The sequence below is a fragment of the Larus michahellis genome, chromosome 4 (assembly GCF_964199755.1).
Source record: "Larus michahellis chromosome 4, bLarMic1.1, whole genome shotgun sequence".
NCBI classification, from domain to species: domain Eukaryota; kingdom Metazoa; phylum Chordata; class Aves; order Charadriiformes; family Laridae; genus Larus; species Larus michahellis.
Window position 1 is genome coordinate 21002544 of NC_133899.1, and position 26483 is coordinate 21029026.

General features: G+C 55.1%; 3 protein-coding genes across 3 annotated transcripts in view; 2 read left to right on the plus strand and 1 right to left on the minus strand.

Annotated features, from left to right (window-relative positions):
* The first annotated feature begins 934 nt into the window (after nucleotides 1-934).
* On the plus strand, nucleotides 935-9551 carry SLC12A3 (solute carrier family 12 member 3). The gene is made up of 26 exons (XM_074586876.1): nucleotides 935-1225; nucleotides 1441-1587; nucleotides 1846-1921; nucleotides 2121-2216; nucleotides 2325-2464; nucleotides 2868-2978; nucleotides 3158-3269; nucleotides 3521-3651; nucleotides 3900-3984; nucleotides 4134-4288; nucleotides 4587-4694; nucleotides 4984-5107; nucleotides 5201-5302; nucleotides 5402-5557; nucleotides 5635-5734; nucleotides 6160-6271; nucleotides 6793-6933; nucleotides 7091-7197; nucleotides 7354-7436; nucleotides 7599-7670; nucleotides 7862-7963; nucleotides 8160-8271; nucleotides 8584-8670; nucleotides 8776-8911; nucleotides 9021-9088; nucleotides 9410-9551. Exons 1-26 carry the CDS (start codon nucleotides 935-937, stop codon nucleotides 9549-9551), a joined length of 3096 nt encoding a protein of 1031 aa, XP_074442977.1.
* A 1196-nt stretch (nucleotides 9552-10747) lies between these two features.
* On the minus strand, nucleotides 10748-15584 carry TMEM170A (transmembrane protein 170A). The gene is made up of 3 exons (XM_074583264.1): nucleotides 15430-15584; nucleotides 15171-15341; nucleotides 10748-14031 (listed from the first exon to the last, which is right to left on the minus strand). The coding sequence occupies exons 1-3, from the start codon at nucleotides 15548-15550 to the stop codon at nucleotides 13901-13903; spliced, it is 423 nt and encodes a 140-aa protein (XP_074439365.1). The 5' UTR covers nucleotides 15551-15584; the 3' UTR covers nucleotides 10748-13900.
* Nucleotides 15585-15769: 185 nt separating this feature from the next.
* Nucleotides 15770-26483, plus strand: part of CFDP1 (craniofacial development protein 1) — a 75032-nt gene continuing 64318 nt past the window's right edge. Inside the window, exons 1-4 of the mRNA XM_074583266.1 lie at nucleotides 15770-16018; nucleotides 16091-16196; nucleotides 16789-17020; nucleotides 19874-19992. Coding sequence (XP_074439367.1) covers nucleotides 15964-16018; nucleotides 16091-16196; nucleotides 16789-17020; nucleotides 19874-19992 — 512 coding nt within the window. The 5' untranslated portion in view covers nucleotides 15770-15963. The remainder of the gene's footprint in view (nucleotides 16019-16090; nucleotides 16197-16788; nucleotides 17021-19873; nucleotides 19993-26483) is intronic.

Sequence of the window (26483 nt, forward strand, 5' to 3'; positions counted from 1 at the left end):
GGGGTGCTGAAGTTCAAATGGACTCTGGTGCTGCCCTCCAATTTTATTGCCCGCCGTCTTCGGCGATCTTATCTGTAACTGCTTTTCAGAGCACATGTGACAGCGGGCTGCCAGGGTATAAATGACGCCCGTCCCTCCCCCTGTCCTCGCTGCTGGTGGCCGTAGGGTGAGCGCTGAGCGGCAGCGCGGCCTCCGCTACCCTTTTATGGGAAGCGGTGGATTAAATCGGGCGTATTAAACTAAATTTGGGGGAGTTTGGAACCCTGGGTGCTTTTGGGGGGTTTCCCCCTCCCTGGGGTTAGGAGGGAAAGGGGGCTGTGGGAGCGTGGGCATCGCTGCTGCCAGCCCTGGGCAATCGCAGAGGGATGCGGCTGCTGCCACTCCGTGTCCCCTGGCCCCTCTGTGCCCCTTCCCAGCCCCTCGACATCCCTCCCGTCCCTCGGGGTCGCACTCCCCCCTTTCCCCTGGCTTCACCATGAGAAAAAGTGGCCGTTTCCCTCCCCGCGTCCGCACACTCGATGCCGCAGCCAAGATGTACGGGATCTGCTGGGTCGGGGGCAGTATCCCAGGGAAGGGCGAGGGTGCGTGGGAGTCTTACTCCCATTTTCCATAATAAATCCCAGTGGGAACCGAATGTTCCTGGGTCGGGGCCGGAGGCAAACTCAGCACCGCATTTCCCTGCTGCTCTGTCCTTGGGACTTAATTTCAAACCCGTTATCGCCGCCCGCATCGCGCGCCGGGAGGCAGCGGTGCCCATTACGGCAGCTTTGATACCCCTTCCAGCTATTTTTTTTCCCCCTGACCAGCTCAGGGTGGTTCGAGCCGATTCCTTTCCCCGTTAGCAACGGCGGCGGGTGGGTGCCGGTCACTTCGCGCCGGTTTTGCCGGGTATAAATCCGGCGAACCCCTCTCCGCCCCGTCCCTCGCCCCGGCAATGGCTGAGCTGCCCGTCCCGGAGCTGCCCCCCACCCTGTCCCGCTGCAGCGGCCGCTTCACCATCAGCACCCTCCTGGGCATGGAGGAGGGCGTCCGGGGTCCCTACGTGCCCGCCGAGGGGGCCGGCTGCGACGGCACCCACCTCTCCGGCAGCACCCTCTGCACCAGGACCTTCGGCTACAACACGGTGGACGTGGTGCCGGCCTACGAGCACTACGCCAACAGCAACGGGGTGGGCGATGGCAGGAGGGGCAGGCCCTCGCTGGCGGACCTCCACTCCATCCTCAAGGTAAGGCGGGGGTCATCCGCGCTGCCGGCACCTCCGGCATCCCCCTGGTTGGGCCACCATGGAGTGGCGTCTCCTGCTTCTTGAGGTCGTGCCCATACGCGCATCCCAAGAAGGGATAACCCAGCTGTTTCCAGCTGTGCCAGAGCTCTCCACCAGCGATGGCCGGCTGCCTTCAGCCCTGCCCGCCCTCACCTGCCCTCCCCTTGTCCCCACAGCCTGACACGGGCCACCTCCGCCCGCCGTTGTCGGAGCCACAGCGGAGCAATGGCGTGCCAGAGGCCGGGCCAGAGGAGGCACCGGAGGAGCCGGGCAGAGCCCCCACGCCGGAGCCCGTCCGCTTCGGATGGGTGAAGGGCGTGATGGTGAGTGCGACTGGTCCCACGGGGAGCATCCTCCTGCCCTCCCACCCCCATCCAAGCAGGGGGGCGATGCATTTGCTCCCCATCGTCACGTTTTTCCCAATATACATATATATAATCTTTTTCGCAAGCGTCCGTGTTCTGGACAATGCCCCCGCCCTCCCTGGCGGGTCTCTCGGAGGAGCAGGAGAGCCGGCATGGCCCCCGCTGTCCCCGGGCGCCCGCCCACTGAGGTCCCCTTCTCTGTCCCCCCCTCCCCAGATCCGCTGCATGCTGAACATCTGGGGAGTCATCCTCTACTTGCGCTTGCCCTGGATCACCGCCCAGGCGGGAATCGGTGGGTGCCGGCAGTACATGGCGGGCAGGACGGCGGCACCGGGCTCGCCGTTCCCCAAAACACCTTGGGGATGGTGGCAGTGCCAGCAGCATCGAGCGTGGGGCCATGTGTAGGGTCCCTGGGGGTCTCCTAGGGAGGCCGGGGGGGGGTCTATGGGGCTGGGGGGATGCAGGAACGAAGTGGTGCCCTCTCTCCACAGCCCTGACGTGGCTCATCATCCTGATGTCCGTGACGGTGACCACCATCACCGGCTTGTCCATCTCTGCCATATCCACCAACGGCAAAGTGAAGTCAGGTAGCGTGTTGTCCCCCTCCCAGCACGGGCTGTGAGGTGCAAGGAGAGGGGGCAGATAACGTTGCGGGGGGAGGCAGATAACACCATGGGGTGCTCCTGCCACCTCAGGGGGCACCTACTTCCTCATCTCCCGGAGCCTCGGGCCGGAGCTGGGCGGCTCCATCGGGCTGATCTTTGCCTTCGCCAACGCAGTAGCCGTGGCCATGCACACGGTGGGCTTTGCCGAAACTGTCCGGGACCTGCTGCAGGTGAAAGAGCGGCTCTGTGTGTTCTCTGTGTCCCGTCCCCTCCATCTCCTCCATCCCCACCTCCTCCATCCCCACCTCCTTCATCCCCACCTCCTTCATCCCCATCTCCTTCATCCCCATCTCCTTCATCCCCACCTCCTCATCCCCACCTCCTCATCCCCACCTCCTCCATCCCCACCTCCTCCATCCCCACCTCCTCCATCCCCACCTCCTCACCCCCACCTCCTCCATCCCCACCTCCTCATCCCCACGTCTTTCCCGCACAAGCTGCATTAATTATCAACGTTTATGTTAACGTTGGGCCACTGATAATCAACCACCAACTACTAAAAGTCGTGGCAATGCCGGTGGTTGGGTAAGAGAGAGGGTTATTTCCACATCGTGGACAGTTCCCCCTCCCCAGGAGCACAACTCCCTCATCGTGGACCCCACCAACGACATCCGCATCATCGGGGTCGTCACTGTGACGGTGCTGCTGGGCATCTCCCTGGCCGGCATGGAGTGGGAAGCCAAGGTACCGCTTGCTTCTTCTGCTCACCTTGTCCCCTTGGGCTGATGAGAGCCATCCCTGCTGCATCCGAGGAGCAGAGGATGCCCATAGCTCCCCCAAAACATGTGAGGGTGTCTCCTATGTCCTTCACCCTCTTGGCACCCAAACCCTGACCCCTCAGCTGGCTTTTTCTGGTCTGGCAGGCGCAGATACTGTTTTTCCTGGTCATCTTGGTTTCCTTCATAAATTACCTGGTGGGGACGGTGATCCCGGCCACTGCCGAGAAGCAAGCGAAGGGCTTCTTCAGCTACCGAGGTGGGTCCACCACGGGTCGGGGTTATGCTCAACAAGTCCAAGGGCATCACCAGAGCCCGGCTCTTTGCTGCCCTTGGGGGAGAAGTTTGCTCTGGGCAGGTGCTCCTCGCTGAGAGATGCCAGTAAATGCACGTCTTCCTCCCACGGGTTACCCGCCACAAGCGGTGGGCCTCCAGCCAGCACTGAGCTGCTTCAGCCAGGAGAAAGGCGGTTGGGAGGCCCCAAATGCTTCTCCTCTGCTTCTTCCCTAGCTGAAATCTTTGCCCAGAACTTCGTGCCCAACTGGCGTGGGCCCGAGGGCTCCTTCTTCGGCTTGTTTTCCATTTTCTTCCCGTCGGCAACTGGCATCTTGGCTGGGGCCAACATTTCAGGTGACCTGAAGGTGGGTTTTGAGCGTTGCTGCCTGAGCCGGTGCGTCTCAGGGTTCGACCCTGTGTTCCCAGGTCTTTGGCTTTGATCCAGCTTTTAGACTCTATTTCATTTCTTCCGGAAACTTTGGGGAAGGCTCAGCCAGGAGATGCTCTGCCCCTTTGTGTCGCAATGAATTCAGATCCCTCTTGTGAAACAGCAGCCACAATTAAGATGCTGCTGGAAAGCTGTCTTACATCTCTCTGCGACTCCCTTGGGCAGGATCCCGCCGTGGCCATCCCCAAGGGCACCTTGATGGCCATCTTCTGGACCACCGTGTCCTACCTGGTGCTTTCTGCTACGATCGGTGAGCAAAACCTCCTTGGGTGAGCTGAAAGGGGTGGCCTGGGAGGAAGCAGGTGGTGGGAAGGGGGAGCGAGCCATAGATGCTGGCACTGATATCCCGGGCCGGCACGGGTGCGGGTGGTGAGCAGGTGCTGTGTGTCCCCCTGCCAGGCGCCTGCGTGGTGCGGGACGCCTCGGGCAGCCTGAACGACAGCATGGCGGTGGGCTCGCCGGGCTGCGAGGGACTGGCCTGCGGCTTCGGCTGGAACTTCACCGCCTGCGCCCAGCGGCAGAGCTGCCGATACGGGCTCAGCAACTACTACCAGGTGCTGCTGGGGGCCATCACTCCCCCCCAGTCCCAGCTCCTGACCGGGTTTGTGCTGCAAGGGGTGGGTTTCCCGGGACAGCCCCATGTCCGCCTCGCCCCCAGCATCCCGGGAGACACCGGGGAACATATTTTCCTCGGGCTTTTGGATGTGGCTGGACTTCACCGTCCAGATAACATTGATGGAAAAGCCCTGTGGGTGGCAGGATGGGGCCCATGGGCTGGAAATCCCTTAGGGCCGGGGCAGGGGCTGATGCACGGGGGGTGCCGGGGGTCCTGACCATCTGCTTTTGGGGCAGAGCATGAGCATGGTGTCCGGATTCGGCCCCCTCATCACGGCGGGGATCTTTGGCGCTACCCTCTCCTCGGCGCTGGCCTGCCTCGTCTCAGCACCCAAAGTCTTCCAGGTAAGGGGGTGGCATGTCCGTGTCCGCCGGCTCCCGTCCCCGAGCCCAGCAGCAGGAGCGGGCGATGCTCCCGGCGTCACGCTGCTGGCAGCAGATGTACGACTGCGGGGAGGGGATGTGCTCAGCGCCGTGGGGCTTTGTGGCCACCAGCAGCCCCACGAGGGGCGAGGAGGATGCGAAGGCATGAGGCCAGTTTGGTCCTTGCTCTTACGGGTGCAAGACGCACCACGGCGCTGCCATCCCACGTCCCCGGCAAAGTCTGGAGACCCCAACACGTCTCTCCCCACAGTGTCTCTGCAAGGACCAGCTCTACCCTCTCATAGGCTTTTTCGGGAAGGGCTACGGGAGGAACAGCGAGCCCATCCGCGGCTACATGCTCACCTACGTCATCGCCGTTGGCTTCATCCTCATCGGTAGGTGCGTGGCGCCCTCCCGGTGCCCGCCGCCAGCCGGGTGACTTCGTCCCCGCCACCAACTCGCTCTCCTCCTCCTCCTCCTCCCCACAGCCGAGCTCAATGCCATCGCCCCCATCATCTCCAACTTCTTCCTCTGCTCCTACGCCCTCATCAACTTCAGCTGCTTCCACGCCTCCATCACCAACTCCCCAGGTGGGCTGTGCCGTGCCGTGCCACGCCGTGCCGTGTGGCGGGGGGCTCCCCGTCCAGCTCCCCGTCCCGGCAGCGGCCACTGTCTGTGTTTGCGTGCAGGCTGGCGACCCTCCTTTCGGTATTACAGCAAGTGGGCCGCGCTCTTCGGGGCCGCCGTCTCGGTGGTGATCATGTTCCTGCTGACCTGGTGGGCAGCCCTCATTGCCTTCGGCATTGTCATCTTCCTCCTGGGATACGTCCTCTACAAAAAGCCGGGTGCGTGGCGGTAACCCGGCACGGGCGATGCCCCCGGAGGTGTCTGGCCCCGTTACTGATCCATCTTCCCCACGTAGATGTCAACTGGGGCTCCTCCATGCAAGCCAGCTCGTACAACATGGCCCTCAACTACTCGGTGGGGCTGAGTGAAGTGGAGGAGCACATCAAGAACTACAGGCAAGGGCGGCTCGCCGTGATGCCAGGCGTGGAGGGAGGGGGGATGCAGAGCCAACCACCACCACCGACAAACCCGGGATGGCTTCATGCCCATGGCCACGTCCTCACCACCATCCTCAGCGACCGGTAGCCCCAGCAAAATGTGGCTGTGTCCAAAATCCCACGCCTTTGCCATGTGGGCAGAGGTGGAAAGCGGGGCAAACCTTCCCTTCCCGGTACCAGGCAGACACAGACGCGTTGGTCTCATCTGATATAAAACGATCAAAGAGTGAGGGTGGCCGCTCAACCACATGTTTTCGTATCGTCCTAAAGACGCTCCCTGTAGTTGCCACTGGCTGGGCACGGGAGAAGAGACGTGGCTCATTCCAGAGAGGCTCGGTGCCTCCCAAGTACCAGCCTTGGCTCTTCCCTCTCCCCGCCCGCAGACCCCAGTGCCTGGTGCTGACCGGCCCCCCCAGTTTCCGCCCGGCCCTGGTGGACTTCGTGGGGACGTTCACCAAGAACCTCAGCCTGATGCTCTGCGGCAACGTGCTCATCGTGAGTCGCCTGCAAAAGCCAGTTGGTTCCTTGTCCTGGGGGCTCCAGGGAAATCCAGATGTGTCCTGGTTGGATCACGGGGCCGTGGGTGGAAACGTGCACATCTGCATGCCGCCAGATGATGAAATGTTTTGTCTGAAAGCCTCTCCAGCTTGTTAAGCAACAGTGATGAAGCACCAGGATGTCCACGTGGGCTAACGGCTCCCCCTTGCCAACTAATTGCCAAAGAAAAGATGGGGTAGGACGAGGCGGTTGCTCAGAGGACAGGAGTGGTCCTACAGCCCTGAAGAGCAGCTGGGGCCATGGTGCAGCAAACGCCAGCTTGTCCACAGCCAGGGGGCTGCTGGCATCGTGTGTGTTGGCTGTTGGCTCCCACATTTGCTGGTTTTCTTGCTGTGATTGCAACCACCCATCAGGTCTTGCCACTGATTTGGGAAGAGAGGAGCTGGAGGTCCTTGGTGGCAAGACCAGCAGCTGGAAGGGGCCGCCTGTACCTGAGTCCCTTCCCCTTCTCTCCCCAGGGACCGCAGAAGCAGAAGATGCTGGAGTCCCGGCTGACGGCAGATGGACACATCAAGTGGCTTATGAAGAGGAAGATCAAGGCTTTCTACACAGATGTGGTGGCTGAGGATCTGAGAAGCGGCGTCCAAATGCTCATCCAGGTAGAGCCACCTTTGGCCGTTGACCGTCAGGTCTTCCATCACGGTTTGGGGGGCTCTGACCCCCCTCCCCGACCTCCGGGTACCCTACTTTGCATGGATCCCTTGTGGGCTGGCATCGCCCGTGTCCATGGCGTCTCATGGGGACATCTCTCCGTAGGCTGCCGGCCTTGGGAAGATGAGACCCAACATCCTGGCCCTGGGCTACAAGAGGAACTGGCGGACGGTGTCCCCGCAGAGCCTGGAGGACTACGTGGGCATCCTGCAGTACGGCCACACTGCATCCTCCACCCCCGGGGACGCCGGTGGTGGCCCCACGAGTGAATGTGGGGACACTGTGGCCACGTGTGCGGCATCTGGTCAGGCTGGCAGTGCCACCCAACACGAGCTGGCCACCGTTAAGTGCGTTCTCCTTCCTTCCAGCGACGCCTTCGATTTCAAGTACGGCGTGTGCTTAATGAGAATGAAGGAAGGGCTGAATGTTTCCCGAGTGATGCAGGCTCACGGTAAGCAGTTTTGGGCAGATGCTCAGAGACGTGCCGGAGCTTTGGGACGTGCCAGCCAGCAACGTGTCCCCAGGTGAAGGTCACACTCCTGGGCTGGAACCGAAGGGGATGGGGACATCAGGGTGCTGCCCTGCTGCCCGTGCTGTTGTCCTCCCTCCCCAGTTAACCCCACGTTCGAGGCAGCGGAGCACCCCGAGGGGAACGGCACCAGCGGCAGAGCAGCCCCGGGCACAGGTTGGTGCTGGCTCGGGGCCACCCAGAGCATCCCCGGCTTCGAGGATTACTTTCGGGGAGCCACATTCGCAGGGAGGGCGGTGGGTTTCGGCAGCGATGGGGAGCAGAGCTGGGGCCAGGAGGAATCTGTGGCCTTTAATCCGTGGCCAGCAGTACCCATCGCCGACACCGGGACCCTCTCGCCCCAGCAGCGGACCCCGCCGCCTTGGCCGGCGAGCAGCAGGCGAGCACCATCTTCCAGAATGAGCAGGGCAAGAAGACCATCGACATTTACTGGCTCTTCGACGACGGAGGTAACCTTCACCTTGAGCTGCTGTGGCTCTTCACCGTCCGTCTGACCAGCTGAGGCGAACCCAGCCCCTCCACCGCGCTGCCCGGGAGGGCTCAGTCCTCGCCGAGTGGTGCCAGGGCATCGCTGGCATCGAGAAAGCACTGGCGAGCCCGTGGGGTCACCACCGCTGCGTCTCCCACGGGGTGTTTTGGGGCCAGGTCTCACGCTGCTCATCCCCTACCTCCTGGGGCGCAAGAAGCGGTGGGCAAAGTGCAAAATCCGGGTGTTCGTCGGCGGGCAGATCAACAGGATGGACGAAGAGAGGAAGGCGTAAGTGCTGGTGGCCGCTCACACCTGCAGCTCCTCTGAGCCACGCGGCCACCGCCGCTGTCCCCATGGGGGGGTGGCAGGAGCCACTTCCCCCTCCCCGAGTCCCCTGGGCTTTGCTGTAATGGGTTTTTGGGCTCCAACATGGCTTCTTTGCCTCGCTCCTACAAAAACTCAATGTGATTGCGGTGTGGGGGAAACCCAAGTGGAAACCAAGGATGGCAGCGGGGGTTTCTGCTTCTGCCGGGACGGGTCCCCTCCAGAGCCACCGCGCCCTGCTAATTTTTGGCAAATGTTTCCTTTTCCCCCCGGCAGGATCGTCTCTCTGCTGAGCAAGTTCCGCCTTGACTTCCACGAGGTCCACATCCTCCCCGACATCAACCAGAAACCCCGGCCGGAGCAGTAACCGCCCCCCTCTCCTTCTCCCCCCGCCCCCAGCACCCGCAAAACACCCCACCACCCACCCCACCGGGCCCCCTTCCCTGGCACCTTCTGCTTGTCTTGCAGCATCAGGAGGTTCGAGGACCTGATCGCTCCCTTCAGGCTGAACGATGGCTTCAAGGACGAGGCCACGGTGAACGAGATGAGGCAGGGCTGTCCCTGGAAGATCTCTGACGAGGAGGTCAACAAAAACAGAGCCAAGGTAGCACCGGTGGTGGGGACGACTCCCGCAGAGGGTCTCCTGCTTTCGAGACAAAATTCGGTCTTTTTGGAAACAATTATTTTGCACGTCAACCCTCTCTGCTCCGCAGTCGCTCCGACAAGTGAGGCTGAATGAGATTTTGCTGGATTACTCGCGGGACGCGGCGCTCATAGCCATGTAGGTGCCAGCACCGCCTGTTTCTTACCCCGTGGCAATGGTCCCTCTGGATGTTCCCCCGGCGCGGGGAGATCCTGGCCGCACACCCCAGCGCCACGCTGGAATGGTGCAGCATCGCGGGGAAAAGCCCTTGGAGGGTACCAAGGGATCCGGCCACCATGAAGGTGGGGGGAGGATGTGGCATTGACCCTTTTTTTTAGGGAAATAACCTGCAAATTAGCATGGGATTGGGAGAGGGGCCAAGGAGGGAGCTCAGCTTGGGGGGTTGGCCGAGGGGTCTGTGTTCGGCCGCGCTGAGCCGGCCCCTCGCTGCCGCCGCAGCACGCTGCCCATCGGCAGGAAGGGTCGCTGCCCCAGCTCCCTCTACATGGCCTGGCTGGAGACCCTCTCGCAGGACCTGAGACCCCCCATCATCCTCACCCGCGGCAACCAAGAGAACGTGCTGACCTTTTACTGCCAATAAAAGCTCCTGGACCCCTGCCGACTCGGGATGTGAATTTTTCAGGCTGGTTTGGTTTGACCTCGGAGCACATTTGCCCGGTAGTCCAGGGGAGACGCGAAGGCACGTGGTCACCAGCTCTCGGGAAACCCTCTTACAAAGGCATGTTTTGCCCATCTCAGCCTTTGTAGCTTGTATCCAGGTAGATAGATATGTACAAGCACAAGAAGGACACGGAGCTGTTGGAGCGGGGCCGGAGGAGGCCCTGGAGATGCTGGGAGGGCTGGAGCCCCTCTGCTGGGAGGACAGGCTGAGAGAGCTGGGGGGGTTCAGCCTGGAGAAGAGAAGGCTCCGGGGAGACCTTCCAGCCCCTGCCAGGCCCTAAAGGGGCTCCAGGAAAGCTGGGGAGGGACTCTGGAGCAGGGAGGGGAGCCATGGGACGAGGGGGAAGGGGTTTAAACTGGAAGAGGGGAGATTTAGGTGAGATCTGAGGCAGAAATTGTTTGCTGCGAGGGTGGTGAGCCCCTGGCCCAGGTTGCCCAGAGAAGCTGTGGCTGCCCCATCCCTGGAGGTGTTCAAGGCCAGGCTGGACGGGGCTTGGAGCAACGTGGTGTGGTGGGAGGTGTCCCTGCCCAGGGCAGGGGGTGGCACTGGGTGGGCTTTAAGGTCCCTTCCAACCCAAACCATCCTATGATCCTATGGTTCTACATAAAAATAATGCAGGTCCCGTATCACAGGCATCACTCTGGCTCTTGGTTTAGCCGGAGTCATGCAGGTCAGGTGTAGGGTGCCATCCAGAGAGCAGCAAGGGGACAGTGGGACCCCCCACGCCTGCTCCCCAAGGAGAGCCTGAGCCGTGTACAAGGACGGAGACACTACCCCAGCAAAGCCACGGTCACGGGGTGAGAACCCCTGCACCGAGCCTAGGGGCTGTGGGGACCCCGCACGTCCGCTGGGGAACGGGGACTCCCAGCCTCGAAACAAGCTGGGACATCCCCAACAGCCGAGAAGCAGCAAGATGTCACCTCGGGCTGCGGTGCCTGGCTGCAGGCGCACATCCAGCCCCTGATGGAGACAAAACTCACCACCAGAACCAGGATATTTCCTGGTGCCGAGGGCCCCGGGCGGGAGAAACCTGCCCCGTGTGAGGCAGGAGCAAAGCTTGTTTCCCAAACCACAACCTCGTCGCCCGTCAGGAGAAACACGTGACTCCGTTCACCTCCATCTTTACAGAATTTACTGATAATCACCACCAGGATCAGAAGTGTCAGTAAAAAAATAAAATTTACAGAGTTTTCTATCATACAAAGATTTGTTCGCGACAGCCGCAGTCGTTAGTGAGACAGGAAGTCGGGCGGTATCTAAATCAGCACAGAGGATGTTCGTGCACACAAAGCGGGGCCACGAGTTTCGACTCACACAGCAACGTTTCCCCAGGGCAGGCGGCTTCTCTGCAAGGTGTTTCCTGGACCGATACTCCTGGCCGGGGGTTCAGAGCACTGCCCAGCCCGGGACACCTCGGCATTGACAGTTTTGCAAGCTCTTGGCAGCTTTTGGCAAGTTTGACTGAGTGAAGTCTACCGAAACCCGCTGAAAACTGAAGGAATTCCTCGCCTCGCCTCACTCAGGATAAGGAACACAAAGGGAAGACCAAAGCGACGTGATGAGAGGGGAGGAAACCACCGGTTGTGACCGATCTGGTGCATCAACTCAAAACCATTCCTCCTTCCTGTTTGGATCTGGTTTTACTGGAGAGGGAGGTCAGGAAGGCAGCTGGGGGAGTGGAGGAAGGTCTGTGAGTACCGGGGCGACACAAAGAGCTCTCCCCCAGCGCTAATACCTGTCACGACAAGTCAGCAGCTGATTTTTCACCTTTTATGCAAGAATTCCCTGAAAATTCCCCAGCGTCTGGGCACAGAGAGGCACCACCAGCTCCAACCACTCAACTTCCAAACACTGGCCGAGCTGCCAACTTTTCAAGTGAAGCAGCACCCCACATCCCCAAAACGACTTCAGGTCATCACAATGGGTAAAAATCAGGAGGTTTTCGGTTTGCCCAGCACCAAGTGATTTTTTTTTTCATTTGTTCTGAGCTCTTAACAGCCTGGATTAGTCCCCTGTGTGCCTCAGCCCCGTTACTGCAGAGGAACCATCCTTGTGCCATGGCGCACTGATAAAGTGCTTTCCCAGTTGGAATCAGCTTAGTCCTTGCTACTGAGGGATGCCAGGCGCCAGGGCAGGGGGAAAGGGAAGCACAGCGGGTGCCCAGGACACAGTTTCTAGCGTCACCCAAAAGGTAAGGCCAGACCCGCCCAGTCTAAGTCCCATGAGGGACTTTTCATTCATCCAGGAAAACACAGTTTAATTCACGTGAATCAAACCAGGGACTCCGGACACGCGCTGTGTGTGCAGGCATTTGAAATAAGAAGTGGGAAGGGGGAAAGACATCTAGAGAGATCATTATTCCTGCTTTTTCACTGGGGGCAGAAGCAAAGAGGGAGGGAGAGGCTCAACCGTCCCCCGGGGGATGCGGCGGGAGGAAAGCCGGCTCTCTACCATCAGCACAGCACACAGGGCACTCCGAAGATCCAGGGTTTAGTATGTGTTACACTGCTTGGACCTCACCCACCTAAGAAGAAGGATTCACATTAAAGTCTTTCCTAAAATGCACAGCCTCATTCCCTGAATTAACACAGGCTAAAAATTACGAGTCATCTCAGTAAATAGTTCCCAAAAAACACCTCTCTCCATCAGCTGTCAACAGACCACTCTGGATAACTTAGTACATAAAGAGAAGTCCTTTCTTCATGATCAACCCGTGGCCCTGTTGAGGGTTGTTTCAGCACAGAGGACATGGGATTCATGGAAGATAACTGGCCTTACGAAATGTTGCAGGTAAAAAAGGCAAGCTGGTTTAGAAATCAAAAGAGTTCAGCAAAACCACAGATGGGAATTGTGTCCTGGGAGGCTGGACACAGACGGCGCCTTCCCTCGGCAGCCCGCACGACTGTCAGCTGGCGATAAACAAACACGGATCACAGCAAAGCCACGGAGCCGGCTACAAAGCCGCATCCTTTGAGTTCAACCTCCGCTTCCCCAAGGACCCCAAAAAACCAAGCCCCCAGAAAGCGCCCAGGTAGCAAATGGAGAGCCCCGGCTGCGTGGCATGCCTCCAGGCAAAAAGGCAGATCTAAGAGTTAGTTAAAAATCACTTAAAATGAAACAAACTAAAACAATTCATTAGGAGAGATCACACTGCCTGCTGCAAGGGTTGGTTTGGGGCTGTGTTCACACGGCATGCCCCTGATGGACGCGGGAATCACCCAGGCTCCTCGCAGGCATCCCCACACTGGCACGCTGCAGGTGGGATGCCGAAAACACAGCACGCTCCCCGCCCCCACACCCGGGGAGCCCCAGTCACAACAGCCCAGTGCCAGCCATGCAGTTGTCACCAGCGCAGCCAGCGAAGCAGCAGCGAGCTGCATTTTCTGTAAGCCGGCCAGCGATGTTTACATGTCCGTGAAGACACCCAGTTCCGCCACACCAATGTAAACATGATCAGCAAGTAAAAAGAAAAGGGAGAAGATTAAAAATACGAGGCTCCTTCAGAGCCTGAGAAGCAACAGCGCACGGTCACGCATGCGCCCTGGGATTTCTAGTGTGGGCAGCAGGGCGTAACGCCCATTCAGCTTTGCTTTGCCTCTTGGGCAGGAGGTACACAGCGCCAGGAGAGCTTCACCATAATAAAATTCATAAAAACAGTGCCAGTTATTTCCCCTGCCCCAGCATTCATAGTCACAGCTCTCGGACACAGATTTGCACTTTTCATCTGTCTAAAAAGAGTTTTCCATTTGCTGCTCCCAAATTCACTATGACCAAGACCTGGTATTAGGAAGCTGGGGCCAGGAAGAAAACAAATTAATTTTCTCATTTAGAAAATTCACATTAAAAGAGCTTCAGGTTCACTGCAAACAAAGCAGCAAGAGTTCAAAGCGTTAAGTGAGCTCCGAAGACATCACATCACTCTGTGGCAGTGTTTCTACCCCAGAACAGCCGCTGTCACCTGCAATTCATCACTGGTGAAAGGTACGTGGGCCTCCTCCTCTGGAATCCATTTCCCTATCCTCCAGGGAAATAAAGTTTCACTTGGCACTTCATGTTACAAAAAAAAGTAACAAAATTCACAATGTTTAGCTTAATTTGCAGCCATGCTGGAGGCAGGAGCAGGCCTTCATGTATCTTTTAACCAGTGGAGAATCACACGGCGAGGCACCCCTCGAATTGCGCTCACTGGTTGGTTGTTTCAGAGATGGTGCCGGCAGCAGGTCCTTTGCTCTTCCTTCAATCTGTGATCTCCAGCGTCTGAGGAAGAGCTAGAGAGTGGCTAAAATGCGCAGAAACGAAACCACCACCACGCAGAATGTCTGGCCCACTCCTAAAATGAGGGCTTCGAAGGGAATCATTTTTTTCCCCGCAGCTCTGTAAACTCCAGCAATGGCAGCACCTGCAGAGAGGGGAAAAAGCCAAAACGTGAATGTGTGACAGCGCACGTGAGACACACGCTGTTAAACCGCAGGGACGAAGGGGGAAGTCTCTGAGGATGTGAGACTGGGACAGAGAACAGAGGGGGTTTGTGGGAGAGGGCCCCAAACCCCTACACACCGGCTGGCAGAAATGCAGGACTGGGTTTACAGTGACAAACCTCAGCCAGTAACCAACGTGGCAATGGGTAAATTGGTGAGGAAACGCTACTGAGGCCTCCAGAAGGCTTGGAGGTTGCCGCAGTTTTGGACATACTCTCATCACAAGATCCTCTACGCCACAGTCCACAAACTGCAAATATCATCCACTTCTGGGCACAGAAACCAAACCTGCAAGTGCTTTTGCTCCCAGTGCTCAGAAACCTGAAAGCCCACGCGGCTCTACACTTGACGGGCATGTGTGATATCCCTGACAAAGGGCTTGGTAGGTGGGATGCTCCACCTATGTGTGTTCAGTTTTGGGCTCCTCACAATGAGAAAGACATTGAGGTGCTGGAGCGTGTCCAGAGAAGGGCAATGGAGCTGGTGAGGGGTCTGGAGCACAAGTCCTGTGAGGAGCGGCTGAGGGAGCTGGGGGTGTTCAGCCTGGAGAAGAGGAGGCTGAGGGGAGACCTTCTCGCTCTCTGCAACTCCCTGAAAGGAGGGTGCAGCCAGGGGGAGTCGGTCTCTTCTCCCAAGGAACAGATGATGGGACAAGAGGCCTCAAGTTACACCAGGAGAGATTCATATCAGATACCATGAAAAATTTCCTCACGGAAAGGGTTGTCAAGCATTGGAACAGGCTGCCCAGGGCAGTGGTGGAGTCGCCATCCCTGGAGGTGCTTAAAAGCTGGACAGACGTGGTGCTGAGGGACGTGGGTCAGTGGTGATTTTGGTAGTGTTGGGTTGAGGGTTGGACTCGATGATCTCAAAGGTCCCTTCCAACCTAGATGATCGTATGATTCTATTCTATGAACTCTTTCAAACATGGGTCGAGGGGGGAATATAACCAAAGCATTCATCTCCTCTCCACCCAGGGAATGCCGCGGTACGCCACGCTCCCGAAGGCAACCTCTGATTCTGACAAAGCCACCCGGCCGCTATTTTCGAGCATCTACCGTACTTGTCAGGATGCCGGCGGTGATGGGTCCCACGATGCCCATCAGCAGGAGGCTCACGGACATGAACCTGCCGTACTTGTGATGCCTGAGCGTGAAGAGCGCTAGCAAAGCAGCCGGGACGTGGAAGGAGAGGGAGGAGACCAGGGCCCACAGGAAGACGCCATACCACATCTCTGTGGAGAGAAGGGCCGTGAGGGCAGGCTCGGGGCCCACGGGCCTGAGGGCCCCGCTCCGAGCAGGCCCCGCGGCGGGGAAGGGTACCTGGGAAGGTGGAGAGCGGGCTGGAGTAGGTGGTGGTGCCGTTGCCCACACGGGGCACCAGGCGGAGGCTGAGGATCTGTTGCAGAAGCCCCCCGCCGCCGCCCGCCTCGCCGCCCTCCATCCCCTCACCGGCCCCGCCGCCGCCATCCGCCGGCTCCCCTTCCGCCCGCCCCCTTCCGCCCCTCCTAGCCAATGGGAAGCGCCGCACTGTGACAGACAGCGCTCCCCGCCAACCGCCGCTCGCCAGGACACGCCCCCCCCGCCCCCGCGCTGCCATGGGAACGACTGTCGGCCGCAAAGGAAACCGGGAGCCCGCTCGCACCGGAAGCGCCTCCGGGGCTGGAGGGGCGTTCTAGCCCCCTCGGCGGCTTTCCCCTCGCTGCTTCCCGTCCTCGGCGCCGCCTCGGTAGGCGCAGTCACCTCCCACCCCGCCAGGGGGCGCCACGGCACCGGCGGCGACGCTCTGGGCGGCGGCGGGCGCGCGTGAGGAGGAGGCGGAGGCGGCGGGCGTAAGGAGGCGGCGGGGCCGGCATCATGTCGGGCTCGGAGGAGTATTCCTCGGCCGAGGACGAGGACTACGTGCCCTCGGGTGAGCGGGGCCGGGGCCGGGGGCGGCGGCGGCGGTTCCGGTGGTCCCTGTGCTGACCGGCTGTGCTTGCAGGTGCGGAGTACAGCGAGGACGACGTGAGCGAGCTGGTGCGGGAGGAGGCGCCGGACAGCCCGCGGCCGCCCCGCGGCAGGAGGAGCCCCCGCCGACCCGCCAGCAGGTATGGCCGCGGGAGGAGCCGCCCCCGGTTCCCCGGGTGGGAACATCCGCGTTTAACTCGGCCCGGCCCGGCCGGGAGCCGCCTCCGCCGGGGCTCGTTCCGGCGGGTGCAGCGCTGAGGGGCTGAGAACGGCTTTTCTTCGTTCCGGTTTCGCGTCAAAGGCAGAGATACTCGGGCTCGAAAGACGCCGTGCCTGGAAACCCTCCCCAGCAGCTAGTTCTTGTCCTTTGAATAAGCCTTTTTAGGTAAACCACTTTTTGGTGCCACATATGTGCAGTTTATTTAAAATTGGTTCCTATTCTGCCCGGGTTCTCCTCCCCTCATGGTTCCTACAACATCCCGGAGTCCATTATATACTTATACGCGTGCCAGACCACTTCAGGGGTCTGCCCGCTGCGGTCTCGCTGCGTTCTCTGAACAGCATCATCTCTTAATTAATTAGCCTCACCCCCAGACGTTAGGGGAAACATTTCAGGTAGAATGTCTTAGCGAGAACACGATATACTGTGTTGGTTCAGCTCTGGAATACTGTTGCAGCACCTCACTGTGTGTGTGTATGTATATATATATATATTTTGGTATCTGCTTCCAGGAAGAGGAAGAAAGGAGGTCTCTTGCTAGAGCCAGATGAGAAAGAGGAAGAAAAGGCTCAGCAGAGTGAAGAGGAGGAGGAAGAGGAGGAAGTGGATAATGTAGAGCAGGTGGAAAGAAACAGAGAAGAAGAAGAAAAAAGGAAAGAGGATGCTCTTTGGGCCAGTTTCCTTAGCGATGTGGGACAGAAACCCAAAGCGGTGGCTGCCACACAAGTGACACAAGGAAAGAAGGTAACGGGGGCCTGGGCCTTCACCCAGGGAGTGTGGGAAGGGCCTGAAGCTTTAGACCACATGGCATTGGTTCTAGCCGGTACCGAAAGTCAGTCAGAGCTGGGAAGAGGCTGGGTTCACCTCTGCCTGTTTGCTTTGTAAGCTTGGAGTCCCGTCGTGGGGCAAACCAAGCTCCTGGTTTCCTTCCAGATGGGGAGGTCTGTGATCTGGCGGTGCTGCTCTTGAAGCTGCTTGTCAGCATCTCAGAGTGTCCCGCGGAGCCCTCTTGGCTTCTCTTCCCGGTCCTGGATTCTCCTTGTGACGTAGCAGCAGCACAATGAGGTTCCGTATGAGTTGTGCTTGTGGGCACGGCTCTCCCCTGAGGCTTTTGCCTTTCCTGTTGCTCAAAAAAGGGGAGACTCCGTGTGTGTGAGTGGGGAAGCAGAAGTGACCTGTGCTGACATGTCTGTGCCTTCATCCTCGTACACTGTGGGGGTCTGGAAGATGCCGCGTGTTGGGATGGACGTTTGTAACAAGAATGAATCTAGCTTTTTCTACTTTCCTTCATAAATGTCATTTACGTGCTCTCGCTCTCTGTCTGCAGAGGTTCTCTGTAGAGAGAATTCTGTGTGTAGTCAGCTATTTAAAAGGATTTGGTTCTTAATAAAACCAAATGCATGTGTTTGCCTTGCAAAACCTTTCACACTGAGGGTGGCAGAAGGGAAGAAGGTACCAAAACTGACCCTCTGTTGCTAGAATTGTCATGGGGTTTTTTGAGTGGGCAGCTAAAAAAGTATTTTGTAACACAAGTCTGGACTGTTGACTCGGTGATGCCTGGCGAGTGCAGTTCACGGTGTGAAGCTTCTTTCTACAACTCTTGGAAGGTTGCAGAACAAGTGCGGTTGTGTAATCTTTGCTTGCAACTTTTTGAGACAAGTCCTTTCATCTGAACCCTCCTGTGTCTCTCCACCTCAGTTGTCACTGGTGGAACAGCTGGGATGGTTACAGGTAGAATTAGAGAAGGAGAGAGGGGAAAGTTCTCTTCTGAGCAGTTCTGCTTTTATGGGCAGATCACTAAAACGTGAATGGTCTCTGAAAGTTCCTCCACAGCCCAGAATAATTTATGGAGAGATGCAGTTCCTCTGTTCTCTTTGTGAACTTCTTGATTTGGATTTAAGATATCTGTTTGAAGATCTCTGTGGTGTGTGGTTGATTTAGAGCAAGAATTTTGGGTTTTGTTTTGATTTTTTTGGGGTCTTAGGGTCTGAGATTTTTTTGTGTATACCGTTAAAAGCTGTAGTTGCAATGGAGTAAATTAAGAGGTGGTGTTGACAAATTGCTTAATAAAGATATTTCCCTCTCAAATTAGGGAGACGTTATTGACAAGTAGCTTAATATCTTCAGAGTTCTCTGTGAAAATCAGCCTTGCTTTACCTGCTGATGGGTTGTGTTCTTCTATATTCTTGAGTGAAAATAAATGTATTTCTATGTAATCCGCCACGGCAGTTTTACTGCCTGGCGGTTCTTAGTTTGGGAGAACTGATGAATGGACAGTGGGGTGGATTGAAAATTGGCTGAAAGACAGAGCTCAGAGGGTTGTGATTAGGGACACAGAGTCTAGTTGGAGGTCAGTGACAAGTGGTGTTCCCCAGGGGTCAGTACTGGGTCCAGTCCTCTTCAATACATTCATCAATGGCCTGGATGAAGGGATAGTTTCCTGATAACACAAAGCCGGGCAGGGTAGCTGACACAGCAGAAGGCTGTGCCACCATACAGAGAGACCTGGACAGGCTGGAGAGTTGGACAGAGAGGAACCTTATGAAAGTCAACAAGGGCAAGTGTAGGGTGCTGCACCTGGGGAGGAATAACCCCCTGCACCAGGACAGGTTGGGGCTGACCTGCTGGAGAGCAGCTCTGTGGAAAGAGAGCTGGGAGTCCTGGTGGACAACAGGGTGACCATGAGCCAGCAATGGGCCCCTGTGGCCAAGAAGGCCAATGGCATCCTGGGGGGCATCAAGAAGAGTGTGGCCAGCAGGTGGAGGGAGGTCATCCTCCCCCTCTGCTCTGCCCTGGGGAGGCTGCATCTGGAGTGCTGTGTCCAGTTCTGGGCTCCCTGGTTCAAGAAGAAGAGGGAACTGCTGGACGGGGGACAGCAAAGGGCTACCAAGATGATGAGGGGACTGGAACACCTCTCTTATGAAGAAAGGCTGAGGGATTTGGGTCTCTTCAGTCTGGAAAAAAGATGACTGAGGGGGGATCTTATCAACACTTATAAACACTTAAAGGGTGGGTGTCAGGAGGATGGGACCAGGCTCTTTTCAGTGGTGCCCAGGGACAGGACAAGGGGTAATAGGCACAAACTTGACCATGGAAAGTTCCTTCTCAACACGAGGAGGAACTTCTTTCCTGTGAGGGTGGCAGAGCCCTGGCGCAGGCTGCCCAGAGAGGTGGTGGAGTCTCCATCTCTGGAGACATTCCAACCCCGCCCGGACGCGTTCCTGTGCCACCTGCTGTGGGTGACCCTGCTCTGGCAGGGGGTTGGACGGGATGATCTCCAGAGGTCCCTTCCAACCCCGCCATTCTGTGAGTCTTCAGGCTTTTGCTTCCTTTCTGAACGACAGCAGTGTTATTCTTGCCCCTTCCTACATTTAATTACAATTTCACTTCTCGTCTGGGGTCTGGTTTGATCCTTGAGCTCCAGTGAGAGCCTGGAACCAAAGTGGGGAATTTCCTTCTGGCAGGAGGGGTGTTTGTTTCCTTTGTCTTGTCTGTGGGTGACTTGCTTTGACCAGACAACCTAAATGGCAGTGCTACCCGAGCTCTGCTTGGCCCCACAAATGCATTTTTTTGCTTTCTCCTTCATATGTTTCACAGACTGAAGAAGAGAAGAGTGGGAACAAGCTTCAGGAGAAACCAAAAGAGTCTGAGAAGCCAAAAGATTCAGGAAAAGTGACCATCACCAAAGTGTTTGATTTCGCTGGTGAGGAAGTCAGGTAAGTTGGCAGATGCGACGCGTCTACTTGTGGGTTCAGTGCAAGCTGGGTGCTGGTCTCCTGCTAGCAGGCTGGAGATGCGCTGTGAAGCACAGTGTATCTTCTTTTTCCTTCACGCTTTTTTTTGATGATGAGCACAGACAGGCCTCAAGGAGAATGAGGCCAAGATTTTTCTGCCTGAGGGCTGCAGAGTATCCTTACGTGCAGACCTCAGTCTTTGCTCAACTTCAAAACATGCCTGTAAATTCACTTAGCCTTCCCCATCTGGACACCGTTGGCAAAACTTCGTGGTGGTACTGCCACTGTGAAGGTTGAGATAAGGAAGGAATAGCAGGTGGCCCCACAGGGGTGGCAGTAATGCATTTTATTCCTGCAGTCTAGTCCAAGCCCTGTGCTGGGGCCGGATACTTGCTGGCACTTTCCCTGGTGACGCGCGCAATCCACGACAAAGATCTGCAGAGAGCAAGTGGCGTTTTGCTGAACGGACTAATAGTTGAGTGCTTTTACCTCTGAAGCCGCTGCAACAAAGGTGGTGGGCTAGGTAAAAACCGTCCTTTGGGCTGAGTTTGGGTTGTAAGATGCCTCTTAGGATGTGCCGCAAAAAGGGGCAGGCATTTTATAAGTGTGTAAGACCGGAACTGAGGGGCCTGTGTGAACACACGTGAAATCTGAATGCACTGTGACCTTGTGGTTGTTACCATGGTGTAATTCCTTTTTTTTATTTTTTTTTGGTTTTTTTTTTTTTTATGTGTAGCTGTAAACTTGGTTTTGTCAGGTGAGAATTTCGCCGGTATTTTGTGTGACAGCAGAGGGCAGCAGTTCCCAGCAATGACACACGCGCTGCCTAAACCTGGAGGAGGAAGCGGAGAGCAGGGCCTTCCGCTGCTCTTGCTTTTCGTCTCAGCACTGCTGCCTGAGCTGTTTGAAAAATCTGAGGAGAATCGTGACTCATTGAAGCGACTTTCCTATTTCCTTGCAAAACCTGGGCTGTAGGAATACCCTCCATTCACTGATGAAATGGCAAAGAACGTGCCACTGGAGGTTTTGTGAGAGAGAGCATCCATCATACCCTTCCTACAAAGGAAAGACTAAGTCTTTCCCGTGGACAGATAAAATTCTGTAGCAGAATTGCAGACAGAAATTTTGTCTTCTGATGCTCACTCCCTTCCTCAGCTCCCAGCTTGTTTGTACCCAGTTTTCCTGTTTTTTTTTTTTTTTTTTTTTTTTCTTGGTTCAAACATGATGTCCTACTAGGTTGGAATAGCTGAAGCTATAGGATCTCAGGGCTGTCATACAAAAGCCTGGTTGGGTTCTGACGTATCATCAGATGGCGTATGGCAGAACTGCGTTCCTGGTGCTTTGGGGGTCGCATGAAATCAGCGTGCAATCTGATTTGGAGCCTGGACGTGTCCCTCTGTGTGTTGTAGGTGAGCATCATGTCCTAACATAAGCATCGCTTCAAGGAGGGGGTTGATTTACAGGGAAGCTTGCCTCGTAGGCTTCCTTCAGAACATGAGCGGAAAGGAATTAGGGTTTTTTGTGAAGCAGGACTCTTTAAAGTAGGGAGGTAGTAAAAATGTCTGCCTTGGAGCTTTTTGTTTATCTGTCTCTTAAAAGAAGCCCCAGATAATTCTGATATAAGCATAGAATTACTCAGATGTTGGTCTGATTCTGGCATTCTAGATTTTGCATGGCGGTTACAAATTAGCTTGACCAGCACTGCTCTTGCTTTTATTGGTAATATTTGTTGGAGGAGTTGGGGATACTTTCTCTGTCCTTCAAAGAGTGGCTTGCCTTATGTGAACAGAAGTTGTCCAGGGCTCCCAAGATGCTGAGTTTAGGCTTTTGACATCGGTATCTTATCTGTAGTTTTTTAATAGCTATAGTAAGAAGTTTCCAAGTTAGATAAAGACGTATTTTTCTGCACCAGTTGCTTTTTCTATTGTCCTTTGTCCTGCTCAGTACTGACTGTTTCCCTTGGGATACTGCAAAGGAATCGATACAAATTTCTACTAAATTTTGATCAAATAGGCAGAAGGTAGAGGCTGGGCAACCATGAGCTTGTAATCCTGCAAACTACCAAGGCTAATGTATTTTTTTGTTTGCAGCAGTCGTTGTATCGAGAGGTTACAGAGCCAGCAGCAGAAAGTTTGCAGCGAGGTCTGGAGGACTGTTTTCTGCTGGTGCCAGAGTTACCACACGCTACTTTCTTTAGCTCTTTGATAACAAAAAAAAAAAAAATCCTTCAATGCTTTTTGCCCCCTTGTTTTTTGCAATACTCAAAGCTGAAGCTTTTGCGCTGTTTGCTACGTCTCGCATCTCTGAGTGCATTACACTGTTAGCTGTGGGTAGGATATCAGGCATTATCACTGATTACAGCAACTGGTACTTTCCTGTAACGGCAGTAGGTGAGGGCCAGAGGTCTGCTTTTTCTTTGGAATAGCAGGAGGATTTCTTTGCAGGACCCTAACATCTGCAAATGCTCTGAATACCAAACGCTGACTTCCTTGCCTGGGGAAGCAGCTGGCAAATTGCTGGTTGCGAAGGCCAACGCACGGTAGTTGTGTGCGTGTTTCTGGACTGAAAGAACTGAAATGAGAGAGCAGTCTCTGTTGCTTCCCTGTCTAAATGGTTTGGGGCTACTTCTGAGTGTTGCTCTTCTGAAAGCTTGAGAAGAATTTAGATCAGTATTTAAGCACTGATAGTTTCAGGGCACGAATTTCAACAGTCTGCTCATTGAAGCTCTTAACAGAAGATCATTTAGCCGTGTTCTCGTGTTGGAGAACAATTTATTTTCTCCTGTAAGAAGATGGTATAACTTTTCTTGCATGGTTGGAGTAGCAGAAATCTCTTGAAAGAATTCTCCAGCTACAGGGCTGTGCTGGAATAGTGAAAGACCTTCCTCTTTAAGCTGTCAACTCGCCTACAGCTTATTGTTGCACTTAATGTCCATTTTGATTAGTCTGTGCTTGTGTCAGTTGCTAATGCTGAACTTCGGTCTCAGAGTATTACAAATTACCAATTTCCAAATAAAGAATTAAATTTAGTGGCTTTTAATTTTATAAAATATGTGATTCAGTGTTACCTTGTAAAACCAAAGCTGTTGAATCCTGGAACTAGAAACGGTCTTTAACTGATTTCTCTGTTTTCCAGTTGTGACTTTCCTGTCTGCTTTTCATTCCTGCCTGGTGTTAAATAGATTAGGAGCAGCAGGTGACTGTCACCCCAACAGCTGTAACCGTGGGCAGTGGGACCAATTTGCAAAGGCAGTTCAGCATCCAAATGGGAGTTCAAGCCATTTCTCACTGGCAGAGGAGGTTTAAGCTCCTTTGAAGCCTCTGTTTTATCAGCTTGCTTCGCAGTGCAGGACGTGTGGTTGCATTAATAGGGAATCGCATCCCTGGTGCCAGGGTTTGTCTGTTGCAAAACATGATTGCTGGATGATGAGGCTTGTTTTCTCTTTGGCGGTCCAAACTACTTTGGCCCTTGGCTTTCTTTAAACCGCCACGGCGCTCAGCGTGTCAAAATGGTTCTTCTCTGCTCCTTCTGTGAAAATCAATTTTGTGTCCGTCCAGGACTGCAGCAGGATGGAGCTCGCATCCGTGGAGCTGGCCCAGCCCCTGGTGTCAGTCACAGTCAGTGTGACAACGTGGGAGGGGAGAGCAAAGTGCCATCTGGCCTTTGAAACATCTTCTGTCTACCTTCCTTTGGTCTGTGGGAGACAAAACGAAGTTGAGAGGAGTCGTGGTGTCTGGCTTGGGTGCTAATTCAGGAATGGGAGGCCTGTGTTCGACACCCTGCTTTGTTCATATGTTGCAGATTCTGAGTAAAGGACTCAAAACTAGAAGCTTCATGGTTCTGCGCGTGCGTGGTTTAAATCCAAAGCTTTACTCGCTCAGGTTATTCTTTTGGTGGGAACGTTTTCCTGGTATCGCAGAGTCGACATGCTGTACCAATAGTGTTGTGTCGTGCTGGCAAAACTGTGGCTTCTGCTGCCTCAGTGACCCTCGGGCACTTCCCCAGGTGCGCGAACAAAGCAGCCAAGCTAAAGCAAGACTGTAGTAGGGTTCCACTCTCCATCTGTCTTTGGGGAGAGCCCTGCTCTTTTCCTCAAGGCAAGGCATTCCTGTCACAGCTCCCTTTACTTTCCTACAAGGCTGTCTTCTCCAGGAATACCAGTTTTGGGGATCCAGAAAGACTCCCAGCAGGCTGGGCGATGGCCAGCACCGTGGTCCCTTCCTGCCCAGTCCTCACCGCTGGTAGGTGGCGAATAGATAACTTCTCAGATGCAAAATCTGACTTCTTAGATTTTGAATTAACCCTTGAGCTTTTTTCTCGAGCTCCTTCGCTGTGCTTGCCCACTCTGAACCTGTTCCTTTCAGCACTCTGGCATGGCTGGCAGAGGTTCCTATGTTGTAATTCTTGGCTTCTCACCACATCTGGGCCCAGAATTGTCATGAAAGCTGCGTGGCCCGCTGGCAGCGTGCTGGGCCTGGATCCATGTAGAAATGTTTCAGGAAGAGGTTTCAAGATCTCCTTTCTGCTGTCTGAATGCTGGGATAAGCGAGTGCAAAGATCCAGCGGGTACTTTCTTGCATGCTGCTTGCCTTCCTCCTACCGAGCAGCTGAGAAGTGCTGAAGGCATCATTCTTACTGCTGTGTCAGGAATTGCCAGACCACAGAGCCCTGAACCTCAAGCATTTAGAGCTGGGGAGCTGGGGGTTTACCGTGCACCTTGCATAACAGCTAAATGTTTCTCCAGTGAACTCTTCGATTACTTTAATATTTAAAGGCTGAGCAGATGGGTGAGATTTTTTGCTGAGTTTGACTGAAGTTCATCTTTTCGGGTTGAGCTCGGTAATCTTTATCTGCTTCTTAAGTGCCTGTTTCCTGATTAATTCAGGAAACTGCTTTTGAAACTATTCTTCAGTGTTTGCCTGATTAAAGCGTACTGTTGCTTTGAAACTCCCTGCAGGAGTGCCCAAGTTTGGTGGGGCAGTGAGCCCTGCGCAGTGCTCTCACTGGGAGAGCTCTCAGCCTAAATTCACAGATGTGAAAATCACCTGACTTAACGGTGGTCTTTTTTTCTTGCTCCAAGGGACAGATGATGACCCAATTCCGTGGATATTGTTTGCGTTTTTAAGATTTTCTTACGTGAGTTTTATTAAGACGTTTAGTCCAGAGGTATATACAAAGGAGCACAAAGCTCTCTGATGTGTTCAAAGTCCTTGAAGGCTTTAGAGATGAAAAGAGGGAAAATCCTTAGCTCTCCTACAGAACTTTCAGTCCCTGTATCTCAAGCACTTTTTAAGGAAGTGTTGTTATTCCCCGTTTGGGAATATGGAAACTAAGGCATGCTGGAGTTGATGCCATGCACTGATTCACCGGGGCTCCCGGATCTCATGGCTCAGGATACCCAGGGATCCAAGCTTCACTCAGGCATTGCGTGGACCAAATAAAACTAGGAAGGGCCAGATGCCAAACATACTAGACAATAAGCAGCGTCATGCTGAGTATGGCACTTGCTGCTGCATATAATGAATACTTAAAAGTTCATACAGTTTCGTAGAAGGAACTGGGCGAACTCATGTCAGGAAAATTTCTCTGGGCTGTTATATGTGAGACATGAATTCCATCCCTGGATAACGGCTCCCTGCTGTTGACTCTTCTAGGAGACTGGATTTGTGACATAGAATAGCTTCTGGTCTCCCACAAGATGAGTGTTTTTATTTGTGCGCCCACCGTGCTGCGAGGAAACAAGTTGTGCTGGCTGTGTGTGCTGAGCAGAGGGAGAGGCAGCTTGTGTTCTAGGTTAGGGAAGATGATGGTTCTCAGTGGGGCTGTTGCATCTCACAAGCAAAACACAAAGCTTGAAAGAGGTACATGAAGCATCTCATTAATAACCAAGTAGTTATAAGCTTAAATCATTGTAGTAATTACTGGGGTTTATACTGGCTGAGGTTAATATTTCATCTGCTACAGTTGGTGTGGGGTTAAAGAGAACCCGATTCTCGTCGGTTACTGTTTGTAAATGGTTATCGCCTGGGATGTTCCTGGAAAAAACCTCATTACACATTCTGTGTCGTTGCTTCACAGGTTTTCATCCTGCCTAAAGGATTCCAGAAGAAAAGATTATTTAGAGGAGATTGTTCTTAAGTTGGAACTTAAGGACCTTAAGTTGGATCAGTGGGTTTTGGTGGTGAAATTCATGACCTTTTGAGCAGAAGCAAAGGTGAAGTGAGGTGGCTGTGGGTAGGTTCTTGTCAGGAGGCTTGCCTGTGCTAACAAAAGCCCTTTCTCGGCCAATAGTGCAGATCTCCGTTGTACAAGACTGCTGCTGAGGATGGGAATTGTGCAGGCAGGGCGACAGGCCATGGCCATAGTTGGGTGGTTATTTTTTTTGGTGTCCCATGGAGTTCTCAAGGTCAGCATATCCTTCAGCTTAGGCCTGGTTGAGTGGGGCGGCGAGCTCTGAGCCCGGTCTGCGTTGC